This window comes from Mustelus asterias, chromosome 11 (assembly GCF_964213995.1).
Source record: "Mustelus asterias chromosome 11, sMusAst1.hap1.1, whole genome shotgun sequence".
NCBI classification, from domain to species: Eukaryota; Metazoa; Chordata; class Chondrichthyes; order Carcharhiniformes; family Triakidae; genus Mustelus; species Mustelus asterias.
Window position 1 is genome coordinate 99,692,657 of NC_135811.1, and position 21,923 is coordinate 99,714,579.

General features: G+C 43.3%; 1 protein-coding gene across 11 annotated transcripts in view; it reads left to right on the forward strand.

The window, feature by feature from the left end:
• Nucleotides 1-21,923, forward strand: part of raraa (retinoic acid receptor, alpha a) — a 590,811-nt gene that overhangs the window by 370,164 nt on the left and 198,724 nt on the right. For 7 of the 11 annotated variants that reach the window (XM_078224102.1, XM_078224103.1, XM_078224104.1 and 4 more), the window contains one exon: nt 12,151-12,708. The exons of the other annotated variants lie outside the window; for them this stretch is intronic. In XM_078224102.1, coding sequence (XP_078080228.1) covers nt 12,534-12,708 — 175 coding nt within the window. In that variant the 5' untranslated portion in view covers nt 12,151-12,533. The remainder of the gene's footprint in view (nt 1-12,150; nt 12,709-21,923) is intronic. 11 annotated transcript variants of the gene reach the window in all.

Consider the following 21,923-nt stretch of genomic DNA (forward strand, 5'->3'; position numbering starts at 1 on the left):
AAGACATCTCGCCCAACCCCCAGTACATGACAGAAAATCACAAGCATCCTAAAGATTTTTAGTCACCAGAGTCAATGAACAGAAAAACATGAGCAAGGGGCACAAATTTTTTATCCATATCCATGTTTGTTGGTCACAGAAGATGGTTATTAATGTGGACATTTTGCAGCATAATTGAATACTGTGACAATTTAACTCCCACACTGAAGACATTCTAGGCTGCACGTGACTCTGAAGGGATTTACTTTGCAGTAATTCTTGTGACGGTTCAGATTAAAAAAACCTACATCCTGTGAGAGCAAGAGAAGTAAGGGATCAGAGCAAGAAGACGGAGCAAGAGAAAAAACCCCCCACAAAAACACGACAAGATAGAGAGCGAAAGCAGGTAAAGGAAGGAAAATAGTAGAACTAAATAGGAACAGTGACAGTATACACTCTGCAGTTTGTGTGGCCTTTCTGTGGAAATGTGAATGTGCTTCCTGATGTGTGGGCTTGCAGAAGAATTGCAGGGTTGGTATGATCTCAGGAATATCATGTATGTGTGTATACGCGTTGAGGAGGACTGTTTGGAATCAGATGAACAAAAAAGAACAACTGTTTATCTTTTAGGCTTGCTGTCTGAAGCCTGGTCTTTGAGTTATCTGTCATCAACTCCTGCATTTTTCAAGGGGGATTTCCTGAATCCTGTACTCGGTACTGTTTTTCTGGATTACTCCACTTATTAATGTTTCAATCTGTCACCCGCCTAGTTGGTGTTTTCTAATAGGAATTGATAGTGACCAGGCTGGCCAGTGTTGTACAATATCAAGCTTTCCCTGCCTGTGTACAGCTGTACTCTCCTTGTTTTCTAGAGCAGTGAGGTAATAGTGTTATGTGATTAAACCATATCATTAATAATCTGAGGGGACCTAAATGGTGACTTGACCTTTGCAATATCCAACTGTTCCAAGGCCAGTAATTTAATCAGCAACAGTCTGATGGCTGCGCAGTGTCAGGTCATTTTTCTACTGAGGAAATTTTGCAGCCATTTGCCAACAAGAAGTGCTGAATTGTAGTTAAATAAAATCATGGGAAGCATTAAGAGAGTGTTGCCCTGGGACAGATCAGAGCTGATGACTAAGTAAAAACTTAGATCTGGTTATGAGAGTGCATGGAGCTCGTATGTTAATAACAGTGGCATAACCGCAAAGTAAATCCCTTCATCATCATGTGCACTAGAATATCTTCATTGTGAAAGTTAAATTGTTTGAGCAAATGGTTCTTAGCACAGTCATTGTGATTTGGGCCTGATCATTGTCAGGCTAGTGAAAGCTGTAATACTCTCTCAGTTGATGCCATAGCATATGGAAACATAGAATCCCTACAGTGCAGAAGGACGTCATTTAGCCCATCAAGTCTGTACCAACCTCAATCCCACCCAGGCCCTAACCCCTTAACCCCACCTATTTACCCTGCTATTCCCCCTGATACTGTGGGGCAATTTAGCATGGCCAATCAACCTAACCCACACATCTTTTGGACTGTGGGAGGAAACTGGAGTACCCGGAGGAAACCCACTCAGACACAAGGTGAGCATGCAAACTCCGCACAGACAGTCATCCAAAGCTGAAATTGAACCCAGGTCCCTAGCGCTGTGAGGCAGCAGTGCTAACCACCATGCCACCGTGCCTGGAATTGGGGCTCAGGCATAATAGAGCACACACAAGTGATGCAGCACTACATAGAAACCCTACAATGCAGAAGGAGGCCATTCGGCCCATCGAGTCTGCACCGACCACAATCCCACCCAGGCCCTACCCCCACATATTTTACCCGCTAATCCCTCTAACCTACGCATCCCAGGACTCTAAGGGACAATTTTTAACCTGGCCAATCAACCTAACCCGCACATCTTTGGACTGTGGGAGGAAACCGGAGCACCCGGAGGAAACCCACGCAGACACGAGGAGAATGTGCAAACTCCACACAGACAGTGACCCGAGCCGGGAATCGAACCCGGGACCCTGGAGCTGTGAAGCAGCAGTGCTAACCACTGTGCTACCGTGCCGCCCATCTGGTGGATATGGCAGCATTATTGTCTTTTTCCAAATCTCTCAGTTTTCTCCCCATCCCATGGGCACTTGCTCAAAGTGGGCCAATGCTCTCCATGTATGAGTCAAAATATTTATCTCAGAGATTTAGCACTGAGATGAGGAGGATTGTTTCACTCAGAGGGTGGTGAATGTTTGGAATTCTCTGCCCCAGTGGGCTATGGAGGCTCAGTTGTTAAGTATGTTCAGAATCCAGGTTCAATTCTGTCCTTGGGTGACTGCCTATATCAAGTTTGCACATTCTCCCCGTGTCTGCACGGGTTTCCTCCCACAGTCCAAAGATGTGAGGGTTCGGTTAATCAGCCATGCCAAATTGCCCCGTAGTGTCAGGGGATTTGCAGGATAAATAAGTGGGGTTATGGGAATACAGCCTGGGTGGGATTGTTGTTGGTGCAGGCTAAATGGCCTGCTTCTGCACTGAACGGATTCTATGAAGACTGAGAGTGATAGATTTCTACATGTTAAAAACATCAAGATATAAAATGATCGTGCAGGAATGTAACCATGATCTCATTTAATGGCAGAGAGGGTTCGAAGGGCTGAATGGCCTACTCCTGCTCCTTTTTTAAAAATTTCTATGTTATCAACATTTTTGACCGTAGGGGATGCGATACCCCAGTTGAGCACAACTGGCTCCTCATAAAATGTCACTCTGCAGTCATTGGAGATGAATGAGGACCTTGGTTGATTTCGACACCCTCGCCCAACAACCCTGAAGGTTCTGTCCTCATTGCAATCAATTAACTTATTGCAGGTTGGAATCTGAATCTGGGTATGCCTGTTTTAGGACTGCACCAACAGTGCCTGTATCCAGCAGGCTAAATGGCAAGTTTGCCTCTTTTTACTGCCCTGCCTGGCCTAACCTAAGCTTTAAGATAATGAAAGATGGCATGGCACGGTGGCACAGTGGTAAGCACTGCTGCCTCACAGCGCCAAGGACCTGGGTTCCATTCCCGTCTTGGGTCACTATCTGTGTGGAGTTTGCACATTCTCCCCGTTTCTGCGTGGGTTTCCTCCGGATGCTCCAGTTTCCTCCCACAGTCCAAAGATGTGCGGGTTAGGTTGATTGGCCTTGCTAAATTGCCACTTAATGTCAGGGGGACTAGTAGGGTAAGTACATGGGGTAATGGGGATAGGGCCTGGTGGCTGAGATTGCGGTCAGTGCAGACTCGATGGGCTGAATGGTCTCCTTCTGCACTGTAGGGATTCTATGATTCTATGAAGGAAATACTTTCAAGGAAGTCCAGTTTTATATATTGTTAAATACATAAATATTAAAGATCAACTTCATTCTACTTGTTTGAAACAAGTACAAATCAATGGTGATCCACAGAGCAGCACATCAATGTATGATCTATTCGAATAGACCTTTCTAATACTGCATATATTATGTACTGAAAAAAATTAGTGGGAAGGATTACATGGTGGACCTGAAACCAGCTGGACTTTCTATCCATTGATATCATCCTTTCCACCTGAACTTCCCTATATGCCCCTCACCCAATGTACAGACACAGTGACAGAAATTTGCCCCACTGTATTTGGGACTGAAGAACTGTATTAGGGATACCAATCAACTTGTGTTTAAAAAAACAAAATTTAGTTTGGTACTTTAGATGTCAATTCCAGAGTTTGTATGTTACTGCTGCTCTCAGCAGTGCTATCTAATACTTGGGTGGCAATATTAAACTGGAGAAAGTAAAGGATGCATCACTGTCTGTATGGAGTTTGCACCTTCTCCCCGTGTCATAAGATGTCCTCCGGATGCTTCGGTTTCTTCCCACGGTCCAAAGATATGCTGGTTAGGTGAATTGCCCAGGCTAAATTGTGCTTAGTTCTATTTATTTATTAGTGTCACAAGTAGGCTTACTAACACTGTAATGAAGTTACTGTGAAAATCCCCCAGTCTCCACGCTCAGGCGCCTTGTTCAGGTACACTGGGGGAGAATTTAGCATGGCCAATGCACCTAATTAGCACATCTTTCGGACTGTGGGAGGAAACCGGAGCACCCGGAGGAAATCCACATAGACACTGGGAGAACGTGCAAACTCTACACAGACAGTGACACAAGCCAGGAATTGAATCCGGGTCCCTGGCGCTGTACGGCAGCAGTGCTAACCACTGTGCCAACATGCCGCCCCCAAGACGTCTCTCAAGATGTGTATGTTAGGGGGAATGACGAGGTAGCTACATAGGGTTACGGGATTAGGGCCTGCGTGGGATGCTGTGTCGGAGAATCGGTGCAGACTCGATGGGCTGAATGGCCTCCTTCTGCGCTGCAGGAATTTTGCGATTCTATTGCCTTTTCAATGTTAACAACTGGTTGCTCTAAACAGGTAGGTGGTTGATATTCAGTGGTCAGTGAAGCATGTTCCTGCCAGCTACCACTGTACGTTCCACATCCCCATAATGGAGTCCATGTCGTGCACATCAGCATGGGCTGTGAAAGAGATTCAGTATTCCAAACAAGCTAGCAACAGTGAAATTGATGACACAGCACATCTCCACGGCAAATGATAGTGTGGCAAAAACTATGCAACATGAGGAGCTTTTACTTGGTTGGGAAAAAACAGTTTTAAAAATAACAGTGTATTTTGGTGACTTGCCAAAATTAAAACTATTTTCAGGACAGGAAAGAAATTAAAGAACTTCATAGTTTACGACTGTGTTACACATTGACAAAGTGATTTGAAAATGAACCATTGACAAGTTTTACATTCCTAATTTGGAAATTACGAACGCTGCCAGTTTTAATTATACAGTACAGAGGCATTTTTTTTTTTGAAAACAGTAACGTGTCATTTAACAACCTGGCTATTATTTTGTGCAAACAGCATTATGTCAGAAATCCTGAAACTAAGAATGGATCAAGTTTCTGAGAATCTTGCATGTTTGACTGAAGAATTCTCACAAAGGCATTGTGCCTTTTTAAGATAAATACAATTACCTGCATTACTTCTGCCATCACTGATTGATTTCCATTTACCTTTTTTGTTTACCCTCTGGGTGGGACAAGCCTTTGAAAAAAAAAATTATATACATTTCTCTCAATCCCTATTCTTGTTCCTCGGCCACACCTGTGCATCTTAGGCAGGCAGCATGCAGCAACAGCTTGCATTTATGTATATTCTTCCATGCATAAAAAATGTGCCAAAGTACTTCACAGGGAAAATGGTAGCCACTGCACTAGAGGAAGGAAGATTAGGAGCAGTGGCCCAAAAACTTGGTTAAAGAGAAGTTCAGGGAGGGATTTCAAGACAGTGGAACCTGGGACAAATTGTGAATTTCACAGTTGTTCAACCATTCTGAATCCATCCATTAAGGCCCAAGGACATCATCCTCCATTTGTTTTTTGTTTTGGCGTTAGAAGACTCAAAATGCAAACCACTGCCTCAAGAATTGTATCTCTTGGTCAACTGAAATCATGAAATGAAATGAGCCCATGAAGGCGAATAATATTTAGCAATAGGAAAAGAGGTATTATCAGATCAATTGCACATCATGCGCCTCTTAATTCTATTTTCTATAACTTCAGTGCAAAGAAAATCAGGGAGGCATTTAACAGGCAGTTGACACAATCTCATCTACTTTACACTGTTAAAATTACCCTCTTATTGTGAGTAGCTCACTTGTTTCCTATGAAGCTGCATCAGAGCAAATAGGTGAGAACATGTAGATGACATTGGCTCAATTTCCCCCAAAGCCAAAATAACAGGAGCTGGGACATACTTTCAAAGGTTTTTAATCACATTTCTTTCAACCGCTCCTGCTGATGCTGACACTGGCACTTTGTTCACGTCTTTGAGCCTAGATGTAGTAATGGCTGCTTATTCGACCTTGGGTTGCATCACAGCTGATGCTGATTCTTTCCCATTCTCTACACTTGCCCTTTCAATGATTGGCCACTGAATAACCTGGCTCATTTTGCCCTCTTCCTAATTAGTTGTCCAAGGTCCACTGTGGAAAACCATTGAAAACGCAAGGAAAGGGGTACATCAACTTCAGCTAAACCTGTTAATCAGTATCATTTTCCAATTCTCACTTTCATCACAACATGATTAATTAAACCAAATATTTGAAGTAATAAAACTCAGACTTAATCCATTGGAAGTTCAGAAAAGGCAGCAATTCTGTAAATCAACACCACAATTCATGTTATTAGGCTTCGACTGGAGAGAACTTGCTGTGGGTTAAGTTTGGAAATGAATTTGCTTTATAAATTCTCCTGGGGTACTGACCAGTGATACAGTTCAGAATATAAATTCCCATTTGTAGGCATGGGATTTATCCCAGATTCTGAAGTTTGAGGTCTGGTTGTAAAGTATTCTTGGATTTAGGATTTTGTATTTAGCAGAGCAATTACTTCCACAACTTGTACAAGGTGAACAGCTGGAAGTATGTCTGTTTCAAATCTTTCCTCTCTTAGTTTCTATTGAGTTGTGATGTAAAGATTTGCATCAGTCGACAAGAAATAGTTGATGCAAAATTGTAGATTGGGACTGAAATGCTCAGCGCACCAGTGGCAGGTAATTTAGCACCTCCTGGCATGTAAACTGACTGAAGACTGCCTTGACTGTATACCCCAGAGAATTACCTTCAGAGTAGATCAGCTTGACTCAAACTGAATGTGATGGTGCATGGTGCACGTGGTCCAACTTCATGCAGTTCTGTTGTGAATTCCTAATTCGTTTGAATATAGCCTCCCACACGGACTTCAAATCCACTTGCTGAAGCATTCGCAGTAACGTGGGAAGGTGGATTTAACTCTTTGGAATTTGAAGCGACATCAACAGTTTGTATTCATAGAGCTGCTTTAACACAGTAAAGTGTCTCACGGCACTTCAGGATTGTTACTAAATAAAACTTTATCCAGCCACATTGTGATATTAGGACAGATGACTAAATGCTCAGTCAAAGAGGCAAGTGTTAAGGAACATCTTAAAGGGGGAAGAAAGAAGGGTAGGAGTTTAGGGCAGGAGTTCCAGAACTTAGGACCTCAGCAGCTGAAGGCATGGTCACCAATGGCGAAGCGATTAAACTCGGAGATGGCCATCATATCAGAGTTTGGGGAACCCAGAGGTGTAGAGGGTTGTAGGGCTGAAGGAGGTTAGCGTGATGGAGAGGGCCGAGGCCAGGTGTTGCTGGTGGTGGAGTGGACTTTGGAAAGTGGGTTGATGATTTTAAAAAAGCAACGTTGACTGAGTAGGTGTCAATGTGCATCGCTGAACAGGAGACTCTCCATGGGCCAGCAGAATTCTAGAGGGTGGGAGGCTGGCCAGGGGACTGTTGGAATAGTCAAGTATAGAAGTAGTGGCATGGATGAGGGTTTCAGCAACATAAAGGTGAACAAATTCATCAAGCAAATTGTTAATCTGAGAATGCTTTCCTGGAATCCAAACAAACTTGGAAGATAGCAACTTTGCCTTCTCCATTTTGTTTGGATCAAAAAATTGTCATATCCTTCTGATCCAAACACACTAACACACGTGTAGAAGTATGCTTATGGTGGCAAATCGTTATGCAACCTCATGATATATTTTAAAATGTGCATGTCAAAGTGTATAAGGGTTGCTCCTGCTCCTCCCTTCTCCTTTGATCTGTGTTACCATTTTCCCTGTGAACTGAATTTGTTATGGTTCATGTATTGTCTTCGTGATTGTATTTGCAGCCAATAGTCCAGATTTTGCTGTGGTGATCACGGTGAAATTGTAAAGTGTTTGCCACCATGACTCCACCAAAACTGACGACAACTTCTGGAGTCCACATGTGTTCAGAGTAATATGGGAATCCAGAGGTTGTCAGTGATTCAGTGCTCCTCCATAGGGTGTGCTGTAAAGGCTCCCACAGATTGCTATCTCCCCAGCAATCATGATTTGATGAAAATGTCCGCTCTACCGTTGTTTACTTGCTGTAAAAATGCTTGAATAAGCTACACCTTGTTAAATGAAGTGTACCTAGGTTTTTAATTGCGCACTAACTTCATTATTACTGCTAAACACTCACACACTAGTCCTGTAAAAATATTTTTGGAATGTCAAATTTCCCCATAATGAAAAAGTAATCCACATATTATTTTAAAACAAAATTTTTTTAAAGGTGTGTTTATCTTATTTTAGCTCCTATCTTAATTCGTCATAGTCCTTTATTTCACTATCTGAAAGTGTAAATTATAAATGAAGTGATTCAGTGGTTTTAACTTCCTGGTTTGCTGCATGTGAATACTTAAATGTGATTGGCTCCTTACATGCTTGCTGGGATCAGTGTTGTTGCATGTCAAGACATCCCCTTTGACCGGACACCAGGGTTAACCCGCAATAGGGATACCTTGCTGCAGATGTCTGGATAGCTTTCCTCCAGATCGGCAGCGAGTTCCTTTGCTTTACCACTGACTGCAAAATCCGAGCCAGTGAAGTATCAGCCTTGAAAAAACAGAACAAAATAATGCAGATCCAGATGTGAACAGAAAATGCTGGTAATACTCAGCAGGTCAGGCAGCCTCTGCCTGTGGAGAGAAACAAAGAATTAACGCTGCAGGTTGATGACTCTTCCTCATGACCCTCATCGGCCTGAAACGGTAACTTTCCTTCTCCCCACAGATGTTCCCTGACCTGTTGAGTATTTCCAACATTTTGCCGTTTTTATTTCAAGCATCCTTTAAAGGTTCAAGTTCGAAATACACCCAGCCAAACACAGGCAGGACGGCATGGTGGCACAGTGGTTAGCACTGTTGCCTCACAGCGCCAGGGACCTGGGTTCAGTTCCCGGGTTTGGGTCACTGTCCATGCGGAGTCTGCACGTTCTCCCCGTGTCTGAGTGGGTTTCCTCTGGGTGCTCCGGTTTCCCCCCCATAGTCCGAAAGACGTGCTGGTGAGGTGTATTAGCCATGCTAAATTCTCCTGCAGTGTACCCGAACAGGTGCCGGAGTGTGGCCACTGGGGATTTTCACAATGACTTCATTGCAGTGTTAATGTAAGCCTACTTGTGACCCTAGTAAATAAACAGGAATGTTGGGTTCAAGGAGTTTGATGCTTTTGCATCTCAAAGCTTGCTGTTGTGATTGTAATAAATTAAGACAGATTCCAAAGGTTAATTTTCCAGCATGTCCCTGACCACCATGGAAAAAAGTGTTAGAATAACTTGAGGCTGTAACTTGAGGCTGTTCATAGGATAATAGCTAAATTCCTTATTTCAGACTCTGGTAATTGCAAGTTTAGCCCCAGTGGAGGCTGATGCCCCTGTGTCAGGAACAGAATGCCTTCTGTTTATTTTCTGGATCTCTTTGCTGTTAACCTGAATGGGAGATAAATACTGAGACATCCCAAAAGCTTGTCTGACATTTATTGTTGTGTATCATGCATCAATTTCCACTATTCTCTAACTGGAAAGGGAAGGAAGGAAGACTTTCATTGCACTAACGCAGTTATGGTTAAGGGAAGATTGAACGGAGGTTGTTCCAATTATGAGGAGCTTGATAAAATAAGAGAAACTGTTTCCCCTGGCAGGAAGACTAGTGAGTAATTCCCACTCACCTGAAGAAGGGGCTTGGAGCTCCGAAAGCTTGTATGGCTTTTGCTACCAAATAAACCTGTTGGACTTTAACCTGGTGTTGTTAAATTTCTTACTAGGAAGACTAGTTACCAGAGGACACAGATTTAAGGTACAAAAAACAGAAAATGCTGGAAAAAAACAGCACGTCAGACAGCATCTGTGGAGAAAGAAACAGAGTTAATGTTTTGAGTCTAATATGACTCTTCATCAGGACTGGGAAAGGTCGAAATGTAATGGGTTTTATGGTGTTGAAAAGGGGGAGGGAAGAGAGGGGCAGGTGATGCAAAATAGGTCATGGATAGATTGGAGGTCAGGAGAGATTACATGGGAAAAATTTAAGGTCATTGGCAGCAGAACCAGAGGGGAGGTGATGTGATGTTTTTTAATGCAGCGAGTTATAACTTGGAATGTTCTACCTTGTCATTTTTATTAATGACCTGGATGAGGGCGTGGAAGGATGGATTAGTAAATTTGCGGATGACACTAAAGTCGGTGGAGTTGTAGACAGTGCGGAGGGAAGTGGCAGGTTACAGAGGGACATAGATAAGCTGCAGAGCTGGGCTGAGAGGTGACAAATGGAGTTTAATGCGGAAAAGTGTGAGGTGATTCACTTTGGAAGGAGTAACAGGAATACAGAGTACTGGGCTAATGGTAAGATACTTGGTAGTGTGGATGAACAGAGGGATCTGGGTGTCCATGTGCATAGATCCCTGAAAGTTGGCACCCAGGTTGATAGGGTTGTTAAGAAGGCGTACAGTGTGTTAGCTTTTATTGGTAGAGGGACTGAGTTTCGGAGCCAGGAGGTCATGCTGCAACTGTACAAAACTCTGGTACGGCCGCATTTGGAGTATTGCGTACAGTTCTGGTCGCCGTATTATAGGAAAGATGTGGAAGTGTTGGAAAGGGTGCAGAGGAGATTTACCAGGATGTTGCCTGGTATGGTGGGAAAATCGTATGAGGAAAGGCTGAGGGGCTTGAGGTTGTTTTCGTTAGAGAGAAGAAGGTTAAGAGGTGACTTAATAGAGGCATACAAGATGATCAGAGGATTAGATAGGGTGGATAGTGAGAGCCTTTTTCCTCGGATGGTGTTGGCTAGCACGAGGGGACATAGCTTTAAATTGAGGAGTGAGAGATATAGGTCAGATGTTAGAGGTAGGTTCTTTACTCAGAGAGTAGTAAGGGCGTGGAATGCCCTGCCTGCAGCAGTGGTGGACTCGTCAACGTTGAGAGCGTTCAAGTGGTTATTGGATAAACATATGGATGATATTGGAATAGTGTAGACTAGAGGGGCTTTAGATTGGTACCACTGGTCGGCGCAACATCGAGGGCCGAAGGGCCTGTACTGCGCTGTAATGTTCTATGTTAAAGGGTGGTGGAAGCAAAATGATTTTGCAAAATTAATTGGACTAATACTTGATAAATTTCAGGGCTTTGGGGGAAGAACAAGGTAATAGGACTAATTACTCTTTCAAAGAGTCAAGGGCACAGTGGGCCAAACGGTCTCCTGTGCTGTAGAATTCCATGATTCTATCATTCCTCAATGTTGTTGTTTGACTGTCTAGCAAGGAGAGACATCTTTAGGTTGCCTTTAGCTGAGTTTCCGTCAATGTTGCTAAAGCAGTCATGGCGAGAGTTTGTCACAGGTTCTGTCGACGGTGGTCTGGGAAACTGGGAGAGAGATTCGGCTTCAGCATTGTGGGCCCCTGCCCGGGTCCCATCAGTGGGGTGTGTTGAGCAGGTAACGGAAGAGGGATTTGTGTAGCACGGAAATGTTGGTTTGCTCTGTCGCTGGCACCTACTTGGTGTTGGCACCCAAGTGTGACCAGCCAGCAAAGCAGATTTAAACCCTCGGATCCATCGTGGGACTCACGAGGTTGCACGAAGCGTGTGGGTAATCTGTTTATTTTGTAAAGTGTCGTCTTTGAGCAGAGGGAACTATCGTGAGTTTTTTTTTTGCATTGAAGTATCATAATCAGATTTTGACCAGATTGAATAATCTGTTCACCATCATTAGGCACTGTATTTGCTTTGAAAAAAGTGGTCAATATGTGTTCCATATGCCTAGAAATGCTGATGTCACTGCTTTGGGGTTCTTATTCCCAGCAATATGTAGGAGGCAGGGTCTGTCAGTAGGTTGAGGGGGGAGGGGAAGGGAGGGCAGGGAGTAGAAATTCACATCAAACTCCATTATTTTTAAGGAGCCCCTTTCAGTTTTGCACATTTTAATTTGCACGTGCTAGGTCTGGTGTGTTCTTAAATCAGATGTTTCAGGACAAGAGGAGTAATTATTTTAAACACTGTAATACAGCTCTACAAAGCCCACACACATACAAGAGCTGACTCTTATCCTCCTTCCCGCCCCCTCCACCATTCTCCCTCCCCCTTGTTTTCTGGGGAGGGTCCAGATGCTTCTGCCTGTCTTTTCTACTGTAAGATTCGATTTTAAAGCTGTGGTTATTTGCTGTTTCTCGACAAGTTTTCCTCTGCTCTTACAATTATGTTCTTTTCCAGTGTAAGCACACCCAGTCTGGTCCAGATTTAGAGGAGAAGAACGCCTCTTCAAGGAATCTCTGAGGACGTGAACAGCATTTTACCCACGAGAGTTCAGCTGCAATATACATTAGGATAGTGCTTGGATAGATTCATATGGAACCAATGGCTGAATATCAGGCTTGCCATCCATAAGGAATACAGACTGCCTTTTTAATTTTTCTATTAGGAGAACTGGTGTTATATCATTTTTTTTTGTATGAACCCAGCTTGTTTCTGAAATCAGTTCTGCACGCAAGGCAGTCATTGCCTTTGGTTTCTCTTGACATTTCTCCTATTTGACATGTACTGATCAGCTTCGTGGTGCACATGTGAAGACTATCCTGCACACGTCTTGCTTCAACATGTCAACCAACAGCAGTTCGTGCACACCGCCAGGTAATGGACACGTAAATGGTTACCCAGTGCCCCATTACCCATTCTTCTTCCCACCGGTCATCGGGGGCCTTTCACCACCATCCATAAATGGATTGCAACACCAGCTTCCAGTCAGTGGCTACAGTACCCCCTCACCTGCCAGTAAGTGACATGCCAATGTTTCTATTTCAGATCTGTGTTTTAACAGTAAATAGTTTGGGTGTGTTTGAAAGGAATACTTGAGGTATTCATTGTTTGTGGAGGTTTTATCTTGATATCGCGGCCTGGATTTTTGCAACAACAGGCACATTGATGGTTCACAGAGGCGGCAGCACGTGTTAACATGCTGCGCCACCTTCAATCTGATCCAATCTTTGCCAATGAGATGTCCAAACATGAATTGTGAACTCAGAAGAAAGTGTAAAGTTAGCGGAGTTCTTTGAAAAGGTAGGATAGTCTTTTGGGGAGACAGGATACATTTATGGAGATCTCCAGGGTCACCTTTGTGAAAGGGAAGGTGCCCTTCGGATTGTTAATAGTAGTTAATGAATGTGCATTAAGAGTGGATAAATGCATAGGAGCTGTCAAGGGAACTGTCAATCAGGCCTTTAAGTTATAAAATGAGCAAAAGTGCGGGGTGGGTGACATGAATTGGCACTAGACTGGCATGGGGCTATAAAGGATCATGGGAATGGGTGGGGGTATTGGTTGGCATGAAGGTTATGAGGGACCGTGGAAAGTTGGCGCAAAGGATATGAGGGACCATGTGTGTTGTAGAGGGACATAGGTTAGCATGGAGGGTATGAAGAGCAGAGGACATGGGTTGACATTGGTGGGAAATGGGAGTGTGTCGGATGATGAGGGCTTGAGAGCTGTTTTATTTTTGCAGCTGGGATGAATTGCCTGATCATCGAGACCAGTCTTCGCTCAGCTCAACTCTGCACATGGCAGCCCATGTGCTGCTCACAACTGTTCCTGGAGATGGCGGGCACAACTCTTGTTGATACCCGTCGCATCCAGAAAAAAATCTAACCATCTACGAGTCTGGTTCATGGAGCTGGGAATTTTCCTAACTCTGCGCTCCCGACCCAGGAGCGGAAATTCAGGCCAGTGCCTTTGTTGCAACACACATGGCTGGTCTTCCATCCTTAGCGAATAACTAATTTGTTAGTTTTCAATTTGCTTTATATTTGAAACTGTATTTGGTTTGGCAATGCAAATTTAGGGACAGAAAGACAGTACATGCTTCTGAAACTCCTGGGCAAGTTGATGAATTGATTCTATGTTAAGTAATTGAAACTACTGCTATGCTGGTTTTATGCTGTGTTAGTGCTGCTTGCTACCAACACACAATCCTGTGCAGCCAGTGGTAATCTGCTGAATATACTAAAGCTGGATGACTGGAACTTTACTTTGGGGTTTTTGCTGATTGAGTCCCACACGTGGGGAACCATTTTCATTAACACAGTACAAATTAATACAAAAGCAACATTTTCATAGAATCATAGGATCCCTGCGATGCAGAAGGAGGCCATTCGGTCCATCAAGCCTGCATCAACAACAATCCTACCCAGGCCCTGGCCCTATCCCCATAAACCCACGTATTTACCCTGCTAATCCCCCTGACACTAAGGAGCAATTCAGCATGGCCAATCAACCTAACCCCACACATCTTTGGACTGTGGAAGGAAACTGGAGCATCCAGAGGAAACCCACGCAGACACGGGGAGAACGTGCAAACTCCACACAGACAGTCACCTGAGGCTGGAATCGAACCCGGGTCCCAGGCACTGTGAGGCAGCAGTGCTAACCACTGTGCCACCCATTATATTGTCTGCTGTCTGAACGGATTCACCTTTGGCCATTCAGCAACCAGGACTTTCCTTACCCTTATGCCTGAAAACAGATCAGCACATTTCAGTTTTTTAATACATATACAACTGGAGTCATTGGCCAAAACCGCAAGGGCGGTGAAATCTTCCATGGAGGAATGGAGGACTTTTGTAAATAGCAGTGAAGTTCTAAAGTTCTGCCTGCCGCAGATGTTTGACCTGAGTGGCTTGCAGGGTTAAAGCTTGTAACCAGGATTTGCTAACGAACAAGAATTGTTTCTAATGAGCCCTGTTGGGTGTTCATTTCAATGGGAAATGGAGCGTGCTGTGTTTGTTTCTTTATCTTAAGATATTTCATCAGCCCCGTAGGTAGCACAGTGAGATTGCACTCTTTTCGTTTTCATTGGGGCCCTGGGAGAAGCAGAGAAACTAGAGGCTTTCCTCCAGTTGCATTTATATAACACAACCACTGAAAGAAGCTGTTCTCTAATAACCTATGCTGCATGGTGTTGGATTACATTCAGGAAGATCAACCACAATAGTGAAGATAACAGTGCACTGGTGACTAGTATGGGTGGATGGGCTTTACACGCAACCTATACATATCCAAAAAGCTCCCAAAAGGCAGTGTTTATTCCTTTGTCCCAGATGCAACGGGGAAAAGCGTTTCCTCCGTGGGGTCTCAGAGCACTGGAAGCAATAATGTTTACCTTACAGTGTTGCTGTCAAAGTCAAGACTGCCAACACTGGCAGCACTAAATGTAATTATTAGAGAAATATTGGACAGGACAAGGGAGTTACCCCCTGCAGTTTGAAATTAATGCCTTGAGATCTCTCTTGTCAGCAAGGACAAAGAGACAGAACTCCTATTTTAATCCTCACTCTGCAGATACTGTTAAATTAGCACTAATTGTGAATTTTCTGCATTTCAAAATACTGCTTTTATTTGTTTCTGATTCTTTTCATTTAGATAAAGCTTTTTATTGAACATTAGCCACAGTGTTACATAGAAAAAATATGAAGATTTGGATACAAATATAAATTATAAGTAAGATTGTTGGGAGTTTATCAGGTTTCAAGCTAAATTTGTGCCCGGAAAAGGGTTACCTTCTGCGTGAAGCACTTATCACTGAAATGTGTTGACTTGAAGAGCAATGGAAATTTGAAGCTCTTGTCTCCTTCCACCCCCACTCCTCCCAGTAGTTAGATCAACTGGAAATTCCAAAACATTAGAATGATTGTTAGGTGAGGGTATTGAGGAAGATGACACCAAGGCAGTTAAGATGGAGTTAAGATACAGATCATCCTTGATCTAATTGAATGACAGAACAGGCTTGAGAGCTTGAATGGCCAACTCCTATGTGTAATAGGTGTATTGAAAGTCCCAAGCAATTTTCCATAGAGGACAATCAATGCAAACATGCACTGCTGTGGTTTTGGTGATATTATAGAATCATAGAATTCCTACAGTGCAGAAGGAGGCCATTCATCACATCGAGCCTGCACCGACAATAATGCCACCCAGGCCCTATCCCCGTAACCCCATGTATTTACCGTGCTAATCCCCCAACACTAAAATTTACCATGACCAATCAACCTAACTCGCACATCTTTGGAGTGTCGGGGGAAACCGGAGCACCTGGAGGCAACCCACGCAGACATGGGCGGGGGGGGGGGGGGGGGGGGGAAATGTGCAAACTCCATACAGTCACCCGAGGTTGGAATTGAACCCCGGTCCCTGTTGTTGTAAGGCAGCAGTGCTAGCCGCCATGGGATATGGAGCAGTATTGGAAAGGGGAGATCCCATTGCTGCTTTTCCACATTAGCTCTTTCTCCAACTGCATATATCAAAATACACTTCAGCCTGGCTGTTAATTCAGTATGGGTTAAAATCTTCAGCGATGGAAATGTACTTTTCATGGCTTTAACATGAAAACAGATCAGACATCCTCTTTGCATTTGCCCCAACCTGTCTCCTAGGAAGACCAGTTTTATTTTTACAATTTCATATTGCAGTAGTTTAAAATGCTTGTCTCGTACTCCCTCTGTTCACCTTTCCAATTGCGCCAACATACTTTTGGTGGGGCCCTTTTATATCCACTTCTTCCTGGCATTAGTGGCAATTAGATTTGCTGTTTTTGCATATTATCAATCTGACAGACCTTTTTTTTAGAAAAAAAATTCAGCAATCAATTTATACATGGTACACTCTCGCTGGCAGCATTGGTATACAAGAGAATCAGTTGTCTAAATGTGCTATCTCCCAAATACATTTGTACAATTGAAATGGATGGACACTGTATCCCATGGAAAAACCACCATTAACACAATGACTGTCAAACATAAAGCTATCTGGGACACATCAGGTTAGCTCTAACTGTTCTTTTGCCTTCCCTTTTCCTGATCATGGCAGTTCATACCGGTACAAAGTTCCATGAGTACTTAAATCTCCTCTTAACTCATCCACATTAATAGTCTTCCAGTGGAAAATTTAAAAACAGAGGCTAGGGGCAGACCATGGGGAGCAAGCAGTACAATCAAACCTAATTCTGCTCCTACTTGATGTCCACCATCCCTTTTGATAATGATCCGAAGAGGAAATCCAGTTAATTGTTTCCGGCTCTTCAATAGTCTAGAGAAACTGAATCCAGCCGCACTGCTTCCACAGCCACAAGTTAACTCTGCCCAGGTTTGGGATCAAGCCCGGGGCCTCCAGGTCTCTGTGGCCCAGTGTTAAACCTCGCAGGGCATGTACCTGCTGAGGCATCAGTTGATTGCAACCTTCTCCAAAACAGAAATTTAATATCTTCGCTCTTGTGACCACCTACTGGGTGCCCCCTGCATTCAATGAATGCAAAACATGTGAACCAGCAACAGTTCAATAAAGCATGTGAAAAATGCCATCCAATTAAAGGATTACAAACAATCTAGCCATAATTGCACATTGAGCCAGAACATCGTATCGCATTCTGAGAGGTGGAGTATTTTAATAACAGGAATCTTGTCGTTGATCTGAATATTTTGAAGGTGTTTTGTTCTTAAATCCATTTTTTTTTTTAAACCCCTTTCTTTTTTTTCCTGCTACTCTATTAGATATACAACATCAGGCATCAAATAAAAAGAGGCAAGTTGTCTCCCATAACGTTCAATTTGCTGTGCTGCTGTGTTGTAATATGACAAGCAGTTCACTGTAAAATGAGACACCTCCAGGGTCCCACTTGTCCTCCTCAATGCTGATGAAAATTAAAGGTACTATTAAGAGCTACAGAATGCCTGTCGGCTCAGGTTGCAGAGCTAACACAATTACATTAATGTCTCTCCCGGTGCTGTAGTGATTCCTTAAAGGTCAAGGGACAAGATTTGCCTCTTTTTTTTCCTGGTGACGTGTCCTTCATAGTTCCCTGTGTTTGAGAAACCTCATTGTTCTGCCGTCTTGGAATGTGCACCGGCAATTCTTTACAGTGCGATTAGTTTTAGACTTCTGGCAAGTCTTTGCACTGAGAGATTTGCTTTAAAACAAATTAAACCAGCAGTTTTGACACTAATAATCTGTCAGTCGCTTCATACCTGTCACTGGTGTGGATTTGACAAACTCGCGCTCCTATCCAATCAATTCATGGACAGAAAATCTCTCAGCATTGCTGATCTCTGTATTAAGAGGTCCATGTCCTAAAATTTACCTTTGTATGTCATGCATGTTTAAGGACTCTCTAGGCTCTGCTTCTTCTCCCCACCCATCAGCACCCAGTTTCTTTCCCGATTTTTGACCACCTCCCTTGAAGATTCTCGCTCGCTGCTCCCTGGGCTGCTGCCGGTTTTGAAGCAACATGAACATTCTTAACCTGTGCAGTTGAGTGTTGGCAGGCCATTCAGTTATGGAAGGGATCGCGGTGGAACCTGAGCCTGCCCTCACCCCATAACCACACATGCCTTTTTAACCAGGGCCCACTGCAGGATGATTAGCAACAGGAAATCTGCTTGTTGTTATCCGACTGACAGTCACCACTGCCCCGCATTGCGATCACCCTCATGTCTATCTTCCCCTTAGTAAAAGGAAAGCATTGCTGGATAATCCTGCTTTGGAATTTGAAAATTCTCTTTAAAAACTCTGACCGTATAAATGAGGGTACTAAATTCCTCAGTTTTCTTTCTTGATTCCTCTGATCTCTCTGGGACCAAAGCCCCTGTAGGCAGCTTTCTCCCAGTGCTTATACAGCACTGCTCCAAGCTGACTGCTAGGAGGCACATGTCAAAGCTCCATGAGCATAATCCCCTTAATTTTATTTCCCTTCGGTGATCACCTGTGTTCTGTATACACGTGGGAACTTGGTAACAACAGGGATTGTACTTGCCTTCCACTACTCCTGTGATGCAACTCATCGTAATTCCCTGTTGTTCCAATTGTACAGTAATAACAGTATGAGAGACCATTATACTGCTTTGCATGATAAACAATTAAATCACAAAAAAATAACTCCTCCGAAAAGCTAGTGAGTGAAGATATTTCTGGACAACTCGCTGTAAAAACAAAATGGTTTGTCCCAAACTAAGGTAACTAGGCCATTAGACCTATCCTGAATATCTGTTATTTTTCAGGCCCAGGTATATATTGTCTTATATGTAAGATAACTATTAAAGAGTTGGGGCATGTGACTGACTGGATTACCCTATGGAGCTAATGTTCTGGGATCCCAGGTTCGAATCCTGCCATGGGATGGTGGAATTTGAATTCAATTTTTTATTAAAAATCTGGAATTAAGAATCTAATGATCACCATGAAACCATTGTCGATTGTCAGAAAAACCCATCTGGTTCACTAATGTCCTTTAGGGATGGAAATCTGCCGTCCTTTCCCGGTCTGACCTACATGTGACTCCAGAGCCACAGCAATGTGGCTGACTCTCAACTGCCCTCCAAGGGCAACTAGGGATGGGCAATAAATGCTGGCCCAGCCAGCGATGCCCATGTCCCACAAATGAATTTTTTTAAAAAGAGCTGGATTAGACTCCATGCTAAATGGCTTCCTTCTGTGTCGTAAATGGCTTTCTGGCCCTCACACTGAAATCAGCAAGCTTCAACAATATTTGAAATGAATTGAAATTCACTGGGAACAATTTGCTCCGGTTACTTTAGGTGCGAAAAAGCATACTGAGATGGCTAAACTGGGTTCTGAAAATGAAATGCTGGTTTATTCCACGTCTAGCGCAAGACACCATCTTGGTAAAGTGGTTAAAGTGCTAGCTCAGAGGATCACTAAGGGGCTGACTGCTAACCTGATTTCCTGCTAGCATTCATTAATGTGTCTGCGTGGGTTTCCTCCGGGTGCTCCGGTTTCCTCCCACAGTCCAAAGGTGTGCGTGTTAGGTTGATTAGCCATGGTAAATTGACCCTAGTGTTAGGGGATTAGCAGGGTAAATATATGAGGTTACAGGGATAGGGCCTGGGTGGGATTGTGGTCGGTGCAGACTCGATGGGCCGAAAGGCCACCTTCTGTACTGCAGGGATTCTATGATTAATGAAGCTGCACAGGATTTTGATAGCTCATGCTTAAACTAATGCCCTCTCCTCACAGCGGCCAGTTAAACAGGAGTAGAAGGTAACTGCTGAGGATTTTGAGCACTACAAAAAGGCATTCTCAACTTTCCCTGTTTACATGTTGCTGAAGTTTGAAGGGGACTTTCAAAATACATTGAGAGACTTTCTGGATAGTTTGTCAAAACTTCATCAATGCTGTATCGATGTTTGTTCCAGATATTTCCTAAGCATCTCACAAGAGTAAGTGCTGTTCAGTTGCAATCCCCTCCATAATTGAATGGCCAGCTTACACACAACTGCACAGGTTAAGAATGATCACGATATGTCAGTTATTAGGAGAAAAGAGTGCTTTGTCATGAGCATTTCCTAGGGAAACCCCTTGGCCTATAGATGAAATAAGAGGAGGACATGAGATCAGGCAGGAGGACTAGCTGAGGCAGGAGTCAGGAATGCAGGAGAGTGTGTTGGATTCCTTTCCTCCCCAACAGGTATAAGACATCCCTCCTCTTCAAGATCTCCTTAACCAGGGGCTCCAGAACCATGTCCAAGAATACTTGTGACCCATCCATCCATCCATCCCAGAATAATCCTGAAGCGAGTCGTGGATCAGCCAGCTCATTCCTCACCTTCAGTGGAAGTGAGTGTATGATGCTCACATATACTACTCCACAAAAATTGCTTCTAATCAGCTTGAATGCTAATGGCATGATCTTACCAGCCGTTCGTGCCATGCTTGGCGCCCAGCCAAATCTCCGTTCACTGCAGCAGGATGGGAAAATTCCACCAGCGTGAACAGCCGTAACATTCCAGCCTAAATGTGCAGGTGTCTATTTTAGCATCTTCAGGCAGCTTCAATTGCTGATGAAAAATTAGGCACAAAATTTTAGTACTAAAGCTTTCAAACACCATGCCTTATTAGCACAGCACTTAGCACCCTTTCACCCACTCTTTTTCTGATACTCATTGATCCCAAAACTGATCCATGAGGATAAGCTATTTCCTTATCAGTAGAGGAATCTATAAATTACAGAAATAAAATCTATTACTCAATGGTTGGACATCTCATTAAGATTTTCCAGTATTTGTGCTGATGGTAAACATCTGTTGATAAGTCAAATAGATTGTTTAAAGCAGGAATCAAGGGTTACTTCTACGTATTTGCAATCCTGACGCAAAGCTGCACTCAGCAGGTGTATTTCAGAAACTTGATCTCACTCCCGCCTTGTGATCACACTTTTATTAAAATTATAGTCGGAAATCATAGGTGGAGCACCTCCATATTCCTGATGTGCGCTCCTGCTAGCATAGCTTTGTTTCAGGATCACTAAATGCAAAAAATTATTTCTCTGTTCCTATTATTTTAAAAAAGTAATGGCGAGGGAACAATTTTGAACTGGAATTTCAGGAAATCTGTAATAGCTTGCATGTGAAATATTCATACGATTTGGACTTTGTGAAAAACATTCATGCAGTTCTCTCTTTCCAAATTCAGTTTATGCCTGGACATAGCATTTTGGGCTAAAGCTGTTTCATGTTGACAGAGTGCCGCTGACAGATATGTGCTTCTCTGCAACTCTCTGTGTTCTCTCGCCTCCAGATGAGCTACTATAAACCTTCACTTATTTCCTGATAAGAGGTCTTTGATTAGGAATCGAATCAGGAACAAGATAGAAAAGGGGAGAGAGAGCAGGCCAAAGGTGGCAGTGCGTGTCCATTTGAGCATCGTTCCTATGGGATCCCTATTTAAAAATAAATATGTCTCTCTAACACAAGAGTGAAGCACTGGCGATTACAGGTCTGACGGAGATTGAAGGAACTTGAAGGAAAAGAGAAACTTGTGTTTATAGAGCACCTTTCACAATCTCGGGATATTGCTAAGCCTTTTACAGTCAATGAGTACTTTTGAAATACAGTTCCTGTTATAATGTAGGGCAGTGAAGTAAGCATGAGACGTAAAGCCATTTCTGAATCTTGTTGCAGAATGCCAGCTGATAATTATGCCTAATAATA